At 40.9% G+C, this 12,483-nt stretch overlaps 1 protein-coding gene across 14 annotated transcripts in view; it reads right to left on the minus strand.

Annotated features, from left to right (window-relative positions):
• Window positions 1-4,963: 4,963 nt before the first annotated feature.
• The window catches only part of LOC148822503 (trafficking kinesin-binding protein 1-like), a 58,936-nt gene continuing 51,416 nt past the window's right edge, over window positions 4,964-12,483 (minus strand). For 11 of the 14 annotated variants that reach the window (XM_088928942.1, XM_088928945.1, XM_088928946.1 and 8 more), the window contains 3 exons: window positions 9,967-10,069; window positions 6,759-7,487; window positions 4,964-6,373 (listed from right to left, as the gene is read on the minus strand). In XM_088928942.1, coding sequence (XP_088785068.1) covers window positions 6,343-6,373; window positions 6,759-7,487; window positions 9,967-10,069 — 863 coding nt within the window. In that variant the 3' untranslated portion in view covers window positions 4,964-6,342. Of the gene's footprint in view, window positions 7,488-9,966; window positions 10,070-12,483 lie in introns of all 14 variants that reach the window. The other 3 variants (XM_088928941.1, XM_088928935.1, XM_088928947.1) reach the window with 2 other exon arrangements.

Raw genomic sequence — 12,483 nt, forward strand, 5'->3', positions numbered from 1 at the left:
AGTTTACTTTGCCATGACTTTACTGCTCATATCGGGTTTCACCACAGTTATCTTTTATATTACACCAGCCCAGTGTCGCACCCTCCACAGCTAGAGGGCGCTCCTACTCTGTCCTGTTCCTAGTTTCCCTGTGCTTTGCTTGTCCTTCCGGTGTGTCTTTGTGTGGGGCTCTATATTTCCAGGTCGCCCTTTCCTCCTGGCTCAGCATTGAGGGTTCGGATGTCGAGACCCGCCATGCACCAGCTCGTCTCCTCCGCGGCCTGAGGGCGCAGGATTCTACACGACATCGTCTGACCCCCTGAGCCCGGGCTAACCTCCGTGTTGCCCCTTTTGCCGCTACGCATAGGGTCTTTATTGCTCTCCTGCCATTCCACAGCATGCCTTTCCGACATCCGTGACACCCAGATCAAAAGAAGGGTTGTGAAGCCATAAATTACTTCCATTCATCTGACTACTTTTCCAGTATCATTTTATATAAGGGCCCAAAGGCATGATGAACAGGTTGCCTTCTCTGAATTAAAAGACATTTTTGATAGTGTGATAATTGTTTGCAAGGAAGCTCCGTGTAGCAGAAATACGCCCATTATTGTTATTATCACCTTGAATATTATCACCTACAACTGAATATAATCACCTACAAATCATTGTTCCTGTTACAGATAAATTAAAACTTCTGAAGGGTAGGACCAATCTGCCTATTACATCTGAAAAGCCTAAAAAAAGGTCTGGTTCTTTCTTCTACTACAAATCATAAATTCATGACAATAAATTATTTATTAAAAGAATACAATAATATGATTACATATCAATGTAATTAAACAGTATGATGTTAATGATAATTCACCTACAATCTTAGTGCAATGTGCATTCATCTGAGTCTTTTACAACTAATCACTGTGAAAATATCTTAACTCATTAAATGGGTTTTCTTAAATTAGTTGAAGAATTTTACAGTTTGGTGGATATAGTTCTGCTTCTATTTTCAGTAAGTGTAAAAAAATAAGAACAGTGTGTTTTCAGAATAATGCAAGCTGATCATTAGGGGGAAGCTTGCTATGCAAGTGGAGAAAGCCTGTATAGTTCTTTCCTTAAAGCGCCCTTCTTCCTTGTGATATGCAAATCGACAGCCATGAAGCTCTCCTCTGCAGCGTGTGTCTGTATATATTTATACACCAAATCCTGCCAACTCCGTGCCTTGGGGAAGGAGCTGACATTAAGCCAGGAATGGGGAGCTAGTTGTGATGATTCTGACAGTGGGATGGAATGAGCACTATTGCTGTGGGAGAGTTAACAGTAGAAATGTGAGAGGGGGACAGAAATAGCAGCCTACCGAGTGGACCTCATTTTGCTTTTGCCTCCTAAATGTACTCTGCTAGCTGAAGATTTTTTGTGTAATCGAGGTCTCCATCTCTCATTTCCTACAGTAAATGTGTTTAAAATATTTCAGTAGTAAGAATAGAGGGACAAAATCCACAAAATACCAATAACCTTGAAACAGAACATTATAAAACCTACACATAAACTGTACATAATGAATTGTGCAATCGTTAAATTTGTGAATTTTTTACTTTAACACCAGAGAAAAATATCTCAAGGATTTTGTTAAAGGGAAGGATTTGAAATTGTGTAGTTTTTTACATATATTTTACATAAATTAAATGTATTTTTAAAATTTGAATTGACATTTTCTTTAAACATTGTACATTTTTGCTGTGCTTCAAACGAAAAGAACATTATTTCACAATGACAAAATTCTTGAGGATGTTCTGAAATGAAATTGAATACATTTCTCGTTGAACCAATGATTTTGAATCTTTAAATATTAATCTTTAAAGAGATGAAGGTATCCATCTTAAATATTTTCTGGTATAATAGTTGAAAGAAAACTGTCAAATTTCATACAAATTGCTTATATGACTTCACATCGGGTATTATTAAACAATCACATCTCTCCTCCTTTTCCAATTTTCACTTTTTCATTCAGTCACACTTTCTGACATCATTTGTAAAAATGCTGCTGAGTTGGGTCAAGCAAGGAGACTGTCCTATAGACTTGAAGGTAATCAATACATCATCCATTTCTAAAGACCAGAAGTGACTCTGCTGTGACCACTTTCACCTAATGGGGTTTATCACAAAAGTTCGGGAGGGATGACAACAACCAAGCTCAATCGCTCCCGACAGTCACTCCTCTCCCCAACGCTATAAATACCTGCGTGATCCCTGTCTCTCTCTCTTGCGCGTCTCTTGCATCCACCTCCCCCTCTGCCGCTGCCCCTCGGTCACCCTGCAGGGGGGTCCTGGCCTCCTTGTCCTCTGGCCGGGAGGTCGGCTCTCAGCCAAGCGGGTTCAGCCACAGTTTCACTCCCTGATGCTTTATTCTTGGGTGTCGGTCATTCCTCGGGAAATGTGTTAAATTTTGCACTTTACAAATCATTTGGAGCCACGGCACCCTTCATTTCTGGCATGGTGACTTACTTACCTGATCGATGACTTACTGACCATCCCTAATCTTCCGAAACAGGTGCCGCTGTGCTGGGAGCACCGTCTTAACACGGTGCAGATGCTGGTGTATTTCTTCCTAAACTATAAAATGAAAAATCAATACTTCTACCTCAGAAAGGGATCTCAGAATTGTGTTATTAAAGAGACGTGGGATGTGCGTGTAATGAGGAAGCCGTATGGCAAATGTTGACATCTATTAACAATGGGGAAATCTGACAGGCTAATTCAAATCTTGAGAAAACCAGCGAGCTTCTGATCTTTTACACACTACTCCCACATAGTGGACAGTGTTCTACCACAGCTGACACTGCAATATTATTTGGATGATGATAATATTAAATGAGCATTATGAAGCTTGAGAGTAGTACAAACATTCTCGTCTTGTGAATAGGATGTCAGTATTCGGTTTCTAACAGGGGACAGATGAGCCGAATGGTCCCATTCTACCCTTTGTGCCTTCTGTAATCTTCATGTTTCCTTTCATGAACTGAACTGGTGAAAACGTCATGCCCCTTTTGTTTAGCATTCTTGTGTCCCAACACAGACACATTTTTTTTTCAAATTTTAGTCTACTCTACCTGCACTTTCTTTGACAAAATTTCACCACTGGTGTGAACTTTAGACCTGTAAATTGTAAATTGCTGTGATATTGAACATCTGAAAATCAATACACTTCAATTCATGGATGAGTGGCTGTTATAATATATAATATAATATAATAAGATTTACTAATGGACTCAGAATGAAATGATTCTCTAATGCCTTAGAGACAAAGAAGGCAAATGTGGGTTGTTTACGATGCGTAAATGAGAATCAGATTAATTTACAGAAAAACTTTTTTAAAAAGAAAGCCCCATAATATCTAGAACCAGTCCCTAGAAAACACCATGGTGACATCTGTCCTGAAAAGTAATTTGATACAGGCAACTCGACCTTAATTAAACACGAACTCTTATTTTCCCTCTTTGGAGCCCTGAAGATTCGTCTCCAGAGCTGATGTTTTGCCAGCGATCTCTGAAACAAGGCCAGGAATGGAAGCACACAAAGGGACTATATACAGAAATGGTGCAGTAAATGATACCAGGTCACTCAGATTAGGGGCAGTAACACGTTGGAAACAAGTTGTTAAGAGATCAAGTGAAGATGTTTGCCTTTAGTCATCCTCAGGGCCATAGTGAGCCATTATAACTCATGCAGCACTGTGCTGAGTGCTTCTCTTCTCTCACTCATTCTGGCCCGTCCTGTTGTGCACACCCTACAGAGCTGTTAATTGTGTTAGAGTGGGTAGCCTTGAATACATCCCAAATATCCTGCTCTAGAGATTGACAAGTGGCCTGTTTACAAACTGTCAGATTTACAGCTCTACTCTTTCGGGAAAGGGGCAGAAGTGACTGAGATACTGCTGTCCTCAGGCATGTCTATTTCGGCTCAGGTTTCTCTGTCGACTTCGCTGAAAATGAGACCCCAAAGGAGCATAAAAACCTAGCGTACTGCAGCACACAAGCTCAGGCAAGAACTCAACTTCCCTGCCTTTTTAGCACTTCAAGGTGCTGAGGGCCTTTACAGTGGTTCTGAAAAACAGAATTTTATATCCGTGACGACTTGGTGTGCCACAATCACAGCTCCAGCTCTTTCTCTTGATTTGAAGCTCTTGCCATTCCCCTGCACATCAGCCACGTCCTTCAGGATCTTCAAGTACGGCACTTCATTCGCTGCACTGCCGACCAGAGCACAGACAGGGGGAAGGGGGAAGGGGGAAGGGGAACCAGGACAAGAAAAAGACAAAAACAGCTACCACTAAATGGTGCAACTTATGTTCTACAGTATGATTATTACTTCCACGGTTCAACCCCATAAATAACGTTAACACCGTGTGGAGGTCGTGTACATTGTCACAAAGCGCCCTCTTGTGGTGTAAAAGGGGGTTTCAGAAAATAAAATAGAAGTGAAAAGGAACGGCAAAATAAAATGAAAAAATACGCAAGATGGAAGTGAAATGGTAAAGTACCTTATCCTACAAAACAAATTAAATCGAATGATGTGAATAAGACCGACAGAACAAAATTTCTATTGTTTCGAAGCTGTTACAGTGTCATGAAAATCTCCCAGTCTTGGAAGAAAAAGGTAATATCTAATTTAACAGTTTCTTCCTTTCCTAAAACATGCCTTTAAAGAGGTTAGATTAACTGACAAAGCTTATATACTGTAGCATACATTCCTGAATGGAAACGCATGAAACATCAGTGAAAATCTATAAAATACCAAATATGAAAATGTAACGTTTTATGGGAAGTTGTAAGTATAAATTGGTAAAGCTTTTAAAAGTGTCATTGTTTAGTAATGGATAACATGATGGATATGAGATACTAATCTGTTACGTTTTTTTTCATTTCATTGAAACAGAAAAGTACTATATGGTACCGACCTTGGAATGAAAGATGAAGATACAACTCACATGTAATATCAATTGTTTTTATTCAGAATTTATTCTTTTTTTGCAAAGAACAGCATTTAAAATTCCTGAAAGTACAACGCAATGCTTATGGTATTATCAGTGTCTTTGACATCATGATTTTTTTTATTATTTTTCGTTCACTTTTATTAAAAACGTTAGCATGACTTTTTATTGCATATATACCATTTACAATTTACAAATAGTATACTTCCCTTTATGGTGAAATGGAGTAAAATCCATAGTTTAAATCAATGTACATTTATGAACATATCTGCTGTTATTTAATACATTCAACTGAAATATTCAAGTTACAGACAAGAAGTGCACACATACAACAGTAAATAATATCAGCCAATGTGTATTTTTCCTAAAATGTACTGCTTAAGTAAAGAATAAATACGTTTATTTTCTTCATTTAACACATGCATAACTGTTCCATGTGCTTTGCTTCAAAATATATAGATTATTTCATGTTCATTAGACATAAGGTTAAAACAGTTCAAATGAACCATCAAAACACTATTTACAATAAGCCATCAGTGCAAATTAGGCTCTACTTCAGTCATAGCATAGCAGACCAATAGACTTATTCTACATTGTTGGACTAAGATCAGGCACTAAGATATGTTCTGAGTTTTGACATTTTGTCCCCTTCTATAAGATCGGTTTTAAAGCTAACTGTAAATGTTGGATGCTTACATAATGTCCTCGAGGAGAAATGTGTTGCGTATCTTCTTACAGGTCTCATGTGAGTGAGCTACAGTGATGATACAGTTCCTATACAGGATCACTGGCTTAATACTATCAGCTGACAGAGTCCAGCTACTTCCGGGCCTCACACAACCGATCAGTTGGACGCAGGCCTCCACAGCAACGTAAAACACTATTAAAAATGTTATCTGCTTATTAACTTTCTGAGATTCAAGTACTGTATAAGCCACCCTTAATATATTCAAATCCTCACAGTAAAACAGCTAAGGTTAAAAAAATATATTGCTGTTAACACCAAAAAAAAGTTTGTGTGAGGCTAAAATACCACATCCATTCCTTTCAATCCCTCTACATCTCAACTGCATTTGCACTTCAAGTATGTCAGTTCCACGTCTGTATGCTTTGGATCTGCTTGTGTGAAAGCACATGGTGTAATGAATTACATATCTGTTTTTAAAATTTGGAAAGATTTTTCTTTTGAGTCTGAGGGGGACTCGGGTTGAGAGGGTCATGTTGTTGTAAGTCTCACATTAACAGCGTTGAGCACAATGTAGGTTTTCCATTGAAGTGTAAAAGGCTGCAGCTCCACCTGCTCACCTGTTCAGCAGTTTGTTAAGGGACTGTCTCTGTGCATCGGCTTAACTGCTTTGAAAGATCAGTGCAGACTGGAGTTAGGATCCAGAAGGATGAACCACACGAGAGCTACCATTGCAAAGAAAAACGGGACAAAGGTCACTCTAATCAGTCACTGAATTCTAAATCTAATCAGGCTCATAATTCTCTCCTCAGACTATCGTGATGTAAGAAGACCTGTTCCCACATGCACACACCTCTGGAGCACCGCAGAATATATTACTAACAGCACGGGCACAATCGAGGAATAACACATCCTGGTACTGACTGGGGAAAATAAGAACGCAGGGGGAGAGAGAGAAGGCTACTTACAAAAGAAGCTGTACAAAGTTCATACCTTCCGTTTCTTACAGGCACAGGGCTGATTGGTCGAACACTGGCACAGAACAAATGCACGTGTAGGTTTAAAACCAGCAGTTTAAAATGCGACACGGAACGGCGAGGTGTCTCCTACTTGAGGCTAGTCTGCTTGGGCAGCTGGGGCCCCAGGATGAGCTCCGAACTCTGCGGCCCCGGCCCCTTCATCTGCATGCTGGCCCCCACCACGGCCGGGTAGCTGCGGTTGCGCCGGATGCCGCCGATGGCGTGCGTCACCCCCGGGCAGCCCAGGGCCAGCCCCTCCCTCGCCAGGCCCGCGGGCACGAAGGGCTTGAGCTTGTCCAGCAGGTTCAGGTTGGACACGCTGACGTCCGTCTGGCTCCCGCTGCTGCAGGTGCTCCTGCTCTCCGCCCTCACCTCCTTCAGGATGGAGCTGGCCGGCTTGGAGGCCAGGAAGTTGTCGTAGGGGCCGCCAGGGCCCTTGAACTCGAAAGGGGCGTCGCTGCCGGGCTGCTGCTGCTGCTGCTCCGACGTCGTCGTCGTCGCCGTCGTCGCCGTCGCCGCCGTCGTCGGGGAGTTGGGCGGGGTGGACGGCAGCGTTTCTGGGGCCCTGGGTGGGCCGGTGAGGGTGCCGGCCCCCGTGGCTGCCCGATCCCAGCTCTGGGGGTTGTAGACGGCAGCGGAGATGCCCCTCTCCTGCAGGAGCCGGACCAGGCCCAGCGAGGTGCTGGTGGTCTTGGTGGAGTCCCGCAGGTTGGTGAAGGACTCGGCCAGGCTGAGGCGCCGGGGGGTGCAGGGCGTCCCCACAGGGGTGGACTTCAGGCTGCTCATGCAGACGGTAGCCGGCATCGGGCCAGAACTGAGGCTGTGCAGCAGCGGGGAGAATCAGAACAAAGTGAGCTCGCGCGCAAGGACCGGAGCTCCCCCCTCCTCATCTACCGTCAGGAAGAATGAACCAAGGCCTCTGTCTGGATTAGGTAACGCAGAGGAACACTAACGTGTGGGCGTATCGCGCAGAGCTCTGTCAACTGCAGCTACAACACAGCGTCCAACTCAAGCCACGAAGTGCTTGTTCGCATACAGTCAGGTACTGAAGTCCTTTAATATTGTCAGTTAATCCACAGCAGTTATTCAAAAACAAACACATTCTTTAAAATAGTTTTTAAGGAGAATTCTTAGGGAGCTGGACTTACTGTTACTTTACTCAGTTATTTAACAACAAATGCACAATTTAATTTATTTTCAGATTTAGTCAGAAAAAGGTCATAAATCCTTACATTTTCATTTTTTTTAGGATCTAGTAACTAGGGAAGGGGTTACCTGTGCTATACTGTAACACCCACAAACATGGTGCTAATTTCTTTCTGGTGAAAGAATGATGAGGAGCAGGTGGACAACTCTCCTGTGTGCCAGGAAATTGTTTTAAAAGTATGGTTTTGCTTTCTTAAAAAGCAGAGCTGCTGCTATACTTTGGGATGTGCCTGAGGTGTTGGAACTTTGTGGGGGAAAAACATCTTTGAAAAAAGAAAATATAAAGTATTTTCTTAACAAAAAAAAGTGTCATTAAACAATTGTGTATATATATAGTGGATAAACAAAAATACCAGGCAGGTACTGCATTTTTGTGCTTAAACTGAACTATTTGTAGAAGTAATCTTTCACACAAAGCTGAAACCATTTTGCTCTGATAAACAGCATGCATATTAATTGATTAGTAAAGGTATAAGAGATCACCACAAGCCTTTAACACGTCATATGCATTATGACAACTCTACATGTAATTAAAAATTCCTTCACTTGTATATCACTGATACATGTAGAATTGCACTACACGTAAACACAATTTAGTTATTTGAAGAAATTTGTTAAAGCATCAGCTCTTTACAACTTCATTGACTGAAAAGAGCTTTAAAAAACGCAGCTGAACTCAGCTGCAACATATTTACCCACAAATGAATTACATCCATTTTAATTGGTGAAGAAGAAAAACAGACTGTCGATACTTTATTAACTTTATCATTATTGGCACTAGACCAGTCAACCTGAGATGTAGTTTGTACTTGACCACTCGTCCTGGATACCTTGATGTACTTGCTAAACAAGCACAGACACATGCGCTGCAGACAGATATTTTTATGATCAGTGTTTCCTTCCCCATGAGGAAATGATGGTTCTGATTCCCAGTCTGTAATCCACTTGGCTATAAAGTACAAAGTCTCTAATCTAAATGAAAGCTTAGGTTAGGAGTACTGAATTCTTTGAAGGACTGGTGGACTGTTGGGATGTTAGAAGGATAAGACATTGTACAATGTTAGCGTGTTTCACAGACTGGCATTCCTCTTGGTTTAACACAACCCCACCAGTGTCAGGCCATGTGACAGAGTTTCTCACCCCACAACAGGATGAGTCAGTGTGGCTGATCTAAACCAGCCCTCAGTACAACATGATACAGTGCTGTGTCGTCCTCCTCATCACAAGACCTGGAAAGAAGTCATTGGCATTAAGAGAATTCTTGTGGTATTCAAAGGATTTAAGGAATGTTATTACCGTATTTACCTTTGCAGTGGTTATATGAATAAATTAGTAAACTGATTATCAGATTGCTGTCATGTGCTTAAAAATACCCCTTGTTATTCATACAGCATAGCCTTGATCTTGGGAAGCCTCAAGCAGGTTACATGGGCCAAACTTAAGTCACCAGTTCCAAAATATACTTGTATTTTGAATTTTCCTTTGAGAATTAAGCAGGTGAATGGCACATTTAAGAAATTTGAAAAAAATCACATTTAAAATATGAAATGCTGGTCATTTACTGACTCAGCTGAATTAATTTGTTTCATAAACCGGTCAAAAATCGGTTTTCCAAGTCTTAATGAAGCAGTGATTTACAGGTGACCCGTGAGACCTGTTAGTTTGTACCAAGTTCGGCTCTCCCTACTACAGCGCAAGTCCTTTTTGCGTCTAAATCTACTCGGATGATTTAGTGTCTCCATAACGATTGCCAAAGGCTGAAAATAAAAAGGACAGAAAAAGTTACTTCTTTAGTCTTTTTACACACAAAGATACGCAGGCAGCAAGGGATGGATTTCACCAAAGACCAAGATCACATATGTTTACGCTTACTGCCGAGAAACAGCGTGAGCGGTCTGGGGCAGCCGATTTAGCAACCCCAGAGTCCTTCCTAAAGACAATTAAATCTCTTGTGACCGATACAGTGACTAAATGGAAAGTACTTGATGCACCCTGCAGGGCAGCTTGTGCTGAAGATGGATAGTACGTGGATAGTAAGTAACCTGTAAACTGGGACTGCTGGTTTTATTGGGGAGTCGTGGAAAGAGCCTTACCTTGGCGTGACTCTGGTGAGCTCGTCGGAGGGGTGCAGGATACGGCAGGTGGTGAAGGTGTATGTGGAATTGGTGTGCGACATACATTTACCAGGGTAGTGAACTGAAACACAGTGGAGAGAAACAGTTCTGAGAAACACAAGAGCACAGCAGTCAGACAAACTGAGACACTTAAAGCTGCATCATGCAATACGTGTTACTGAAGCATTTAACAGGAAACCATCCGATACCTTCTGACATAAAACAGAACTTAACAGCCTATAAGGTCCCTGGTTATAATACATATACATGACAGTCGAGTATATATTAAATACAGTGCCTTGTAAAAATATTCAGACCCCTGCTCAATTTTCACATTTGGTTGTTTTAAAGCTTGCAGACCTGACACTTTCAACTTTAAATTAGGAAACTGAATAAGATAAGACTTTATTAATCCCGAAGGAATTTGAGGCATTATCAATTGTCCTGCCCAACAGAATCCTGGCACAAACTGCATCAAGCCAGTGTGTAGAGCTGGCAGAGGCTTGACCAAAACACATGCGACTAATTTCTGACAAAAGTGCTTCCATCAAATACTGAGTTTGCTGGTCTGAGTATGTACAGTACACAATCAACACAAATCGAAATCTTCTCTTCAGTTTTTGCTGAAATGTACTGTTCTGCACTTAGTAATCCAACCTGTGATGTGACTATAAAATAATGCAAGCATGTTTTTTAATTTTAAAAAATGGGACACTGAAGGGCCTGAATGCTTTTGCAAGGCCCTGTATACAGAAAACAAACCTAAAATCATACTGTCCATAATATATCTCTCTCTCTATTACTGTTCCTCCGCGTGCAAAAGAGCTATACTTAAAACTGAATGATGCAGCTTTACAGGGAAAATTTAGTAACAGAAAGAGGACAAGTTTGCAGATTAGTTTTAAGATAATTAGAGCACAAGATTACCTAATATTTCAGGCATGTATTAAAATATACTCTAGTATATTTTAAGCATTAGCATACAAGTATTAAGTATTAGAATAGAAAGTGTAGTCAGATTTCACTTTGTATACTAACAGGCCGTGCTATACAGAATTTGTTTGTGGGACTGAAAGCTGGACAGGGAGGTCTGTAGTGTAATCCGAGTCCCGATTGAACTCATGGATTCTCTGTCAGGGAGCCCCGATTACAGGAAGCTGGAGACAGGCAGTGCTCAGGACGAGCGTTGTGACCAGCCGAGTGAACTGGGAGCCCGAGACCGAAGCTCTTGACTCGATTTTGAGTGTGAAACAATACCGAAACACAGAATCTGAATAGGAATTGGTTTTCTTTCCAACTACGATGTACTAAATTGTAAAATTAGCGACACGTAAGTCTATTACGAGCAAAAATGTACCACTCCAGTGATAACCCCAGCCAAGACAGCTGCGCTTAAATTAAATCACCAAAATGCTGCCCTCAGTAAAAGCTGCTTTGCTTCCATTTCGGTGCTACATCTCATATTCATGCCTTGAAAATTAGGAATTTTGTGATACTGGATTTCCCAAAGCTCCAAAAGGAAAGCTACCCGAGATGCAAAATTTAGAAATGATTGGTTAGAGAGCAATTTATGAAACAAAAGACTAAAAAGAATTAAGGAATGATTGTGACAGGATGGTGAAATCAAATTTGATGAAAAAATAATCAGGGTAATTAATAAATGAGCGCTACTGTATGCAGAAAGGTGAAAAAAATAGGTAAAATAAAAATGTAATATTATGCCAATAAAAATAAGTCATTGCTTTCTTCTTCTGTAACAGTCAAACGAGGCTACCAACGGCTCGAGAAAATGCCAATTAAATTCAAAACTGTGCAAACAAACCATAAGTTAAAAAGCTGTGAAAACTGTACTAAACAGATACCACAAAAAAAGGCCCTTCTGCGTTCAACTTAAGAACTAAATAATCATTCATTTCTTCAAGAAACGTATTCAATTTTAGATTAAGCGTTGTAAGAATGTCTATAAAGATTGACTAATTTGAAAATATTTTCGTTCTTACAAAAAACAGCATTTTTGTTCCAATTATTAGCTTAACTAAAAACGCCTTTTCAGAATTCACTCATCAAATTTTTCTATTCAGTTTTATATTTATGAAGAAAGATATTAACAAAAGTCAAGGATACATGCCCTACACTGTGTTCCACTAAGAATCAGCAGGCACAAAAGTGAAAACTTCCACTGAAAACACTCATCTAAATGATATGTTTGGTGATGTATTGAACTGGGCTGAACCGCAGTCCGATAGCTGGAGCAAAGCCAGGGCTCCAATCATATTGTCTCTTGGTCTTTCCTGTTGAGCAGAATCGATGCCCGAAAACGGCGTGGCGCAAAAATACAATTCTTTCTATTTTTCTCACTTTGCTGGCACACCGCAGCAGCTCCCGGGGCGGAGCAGATCAAAAGATTAAGAACTGAAACACAAGTTATTAAAAAAAGGGAGATGTACTCAAAGGAAGGCGCAGCACGCGGCCGTGGGGGGTGAGCGTGCGCTATGG

Source organism: Atractosteus spatula, chromosome 12, assembly GCF_055471065.1.
Source record: "Atractosteus spatula isolate fAtrSpa1 chromosome 12, fAtrSpa1.hap1, whole genome shotgun sequence".
In the NCBI taxonomy this organism is placed as follows: Eukaryota; Metazoa; Chordata; class Actinopteri; order Semionotiformes; family Lepisosteidae; genus Atractosteus; species Atractosteus spatula.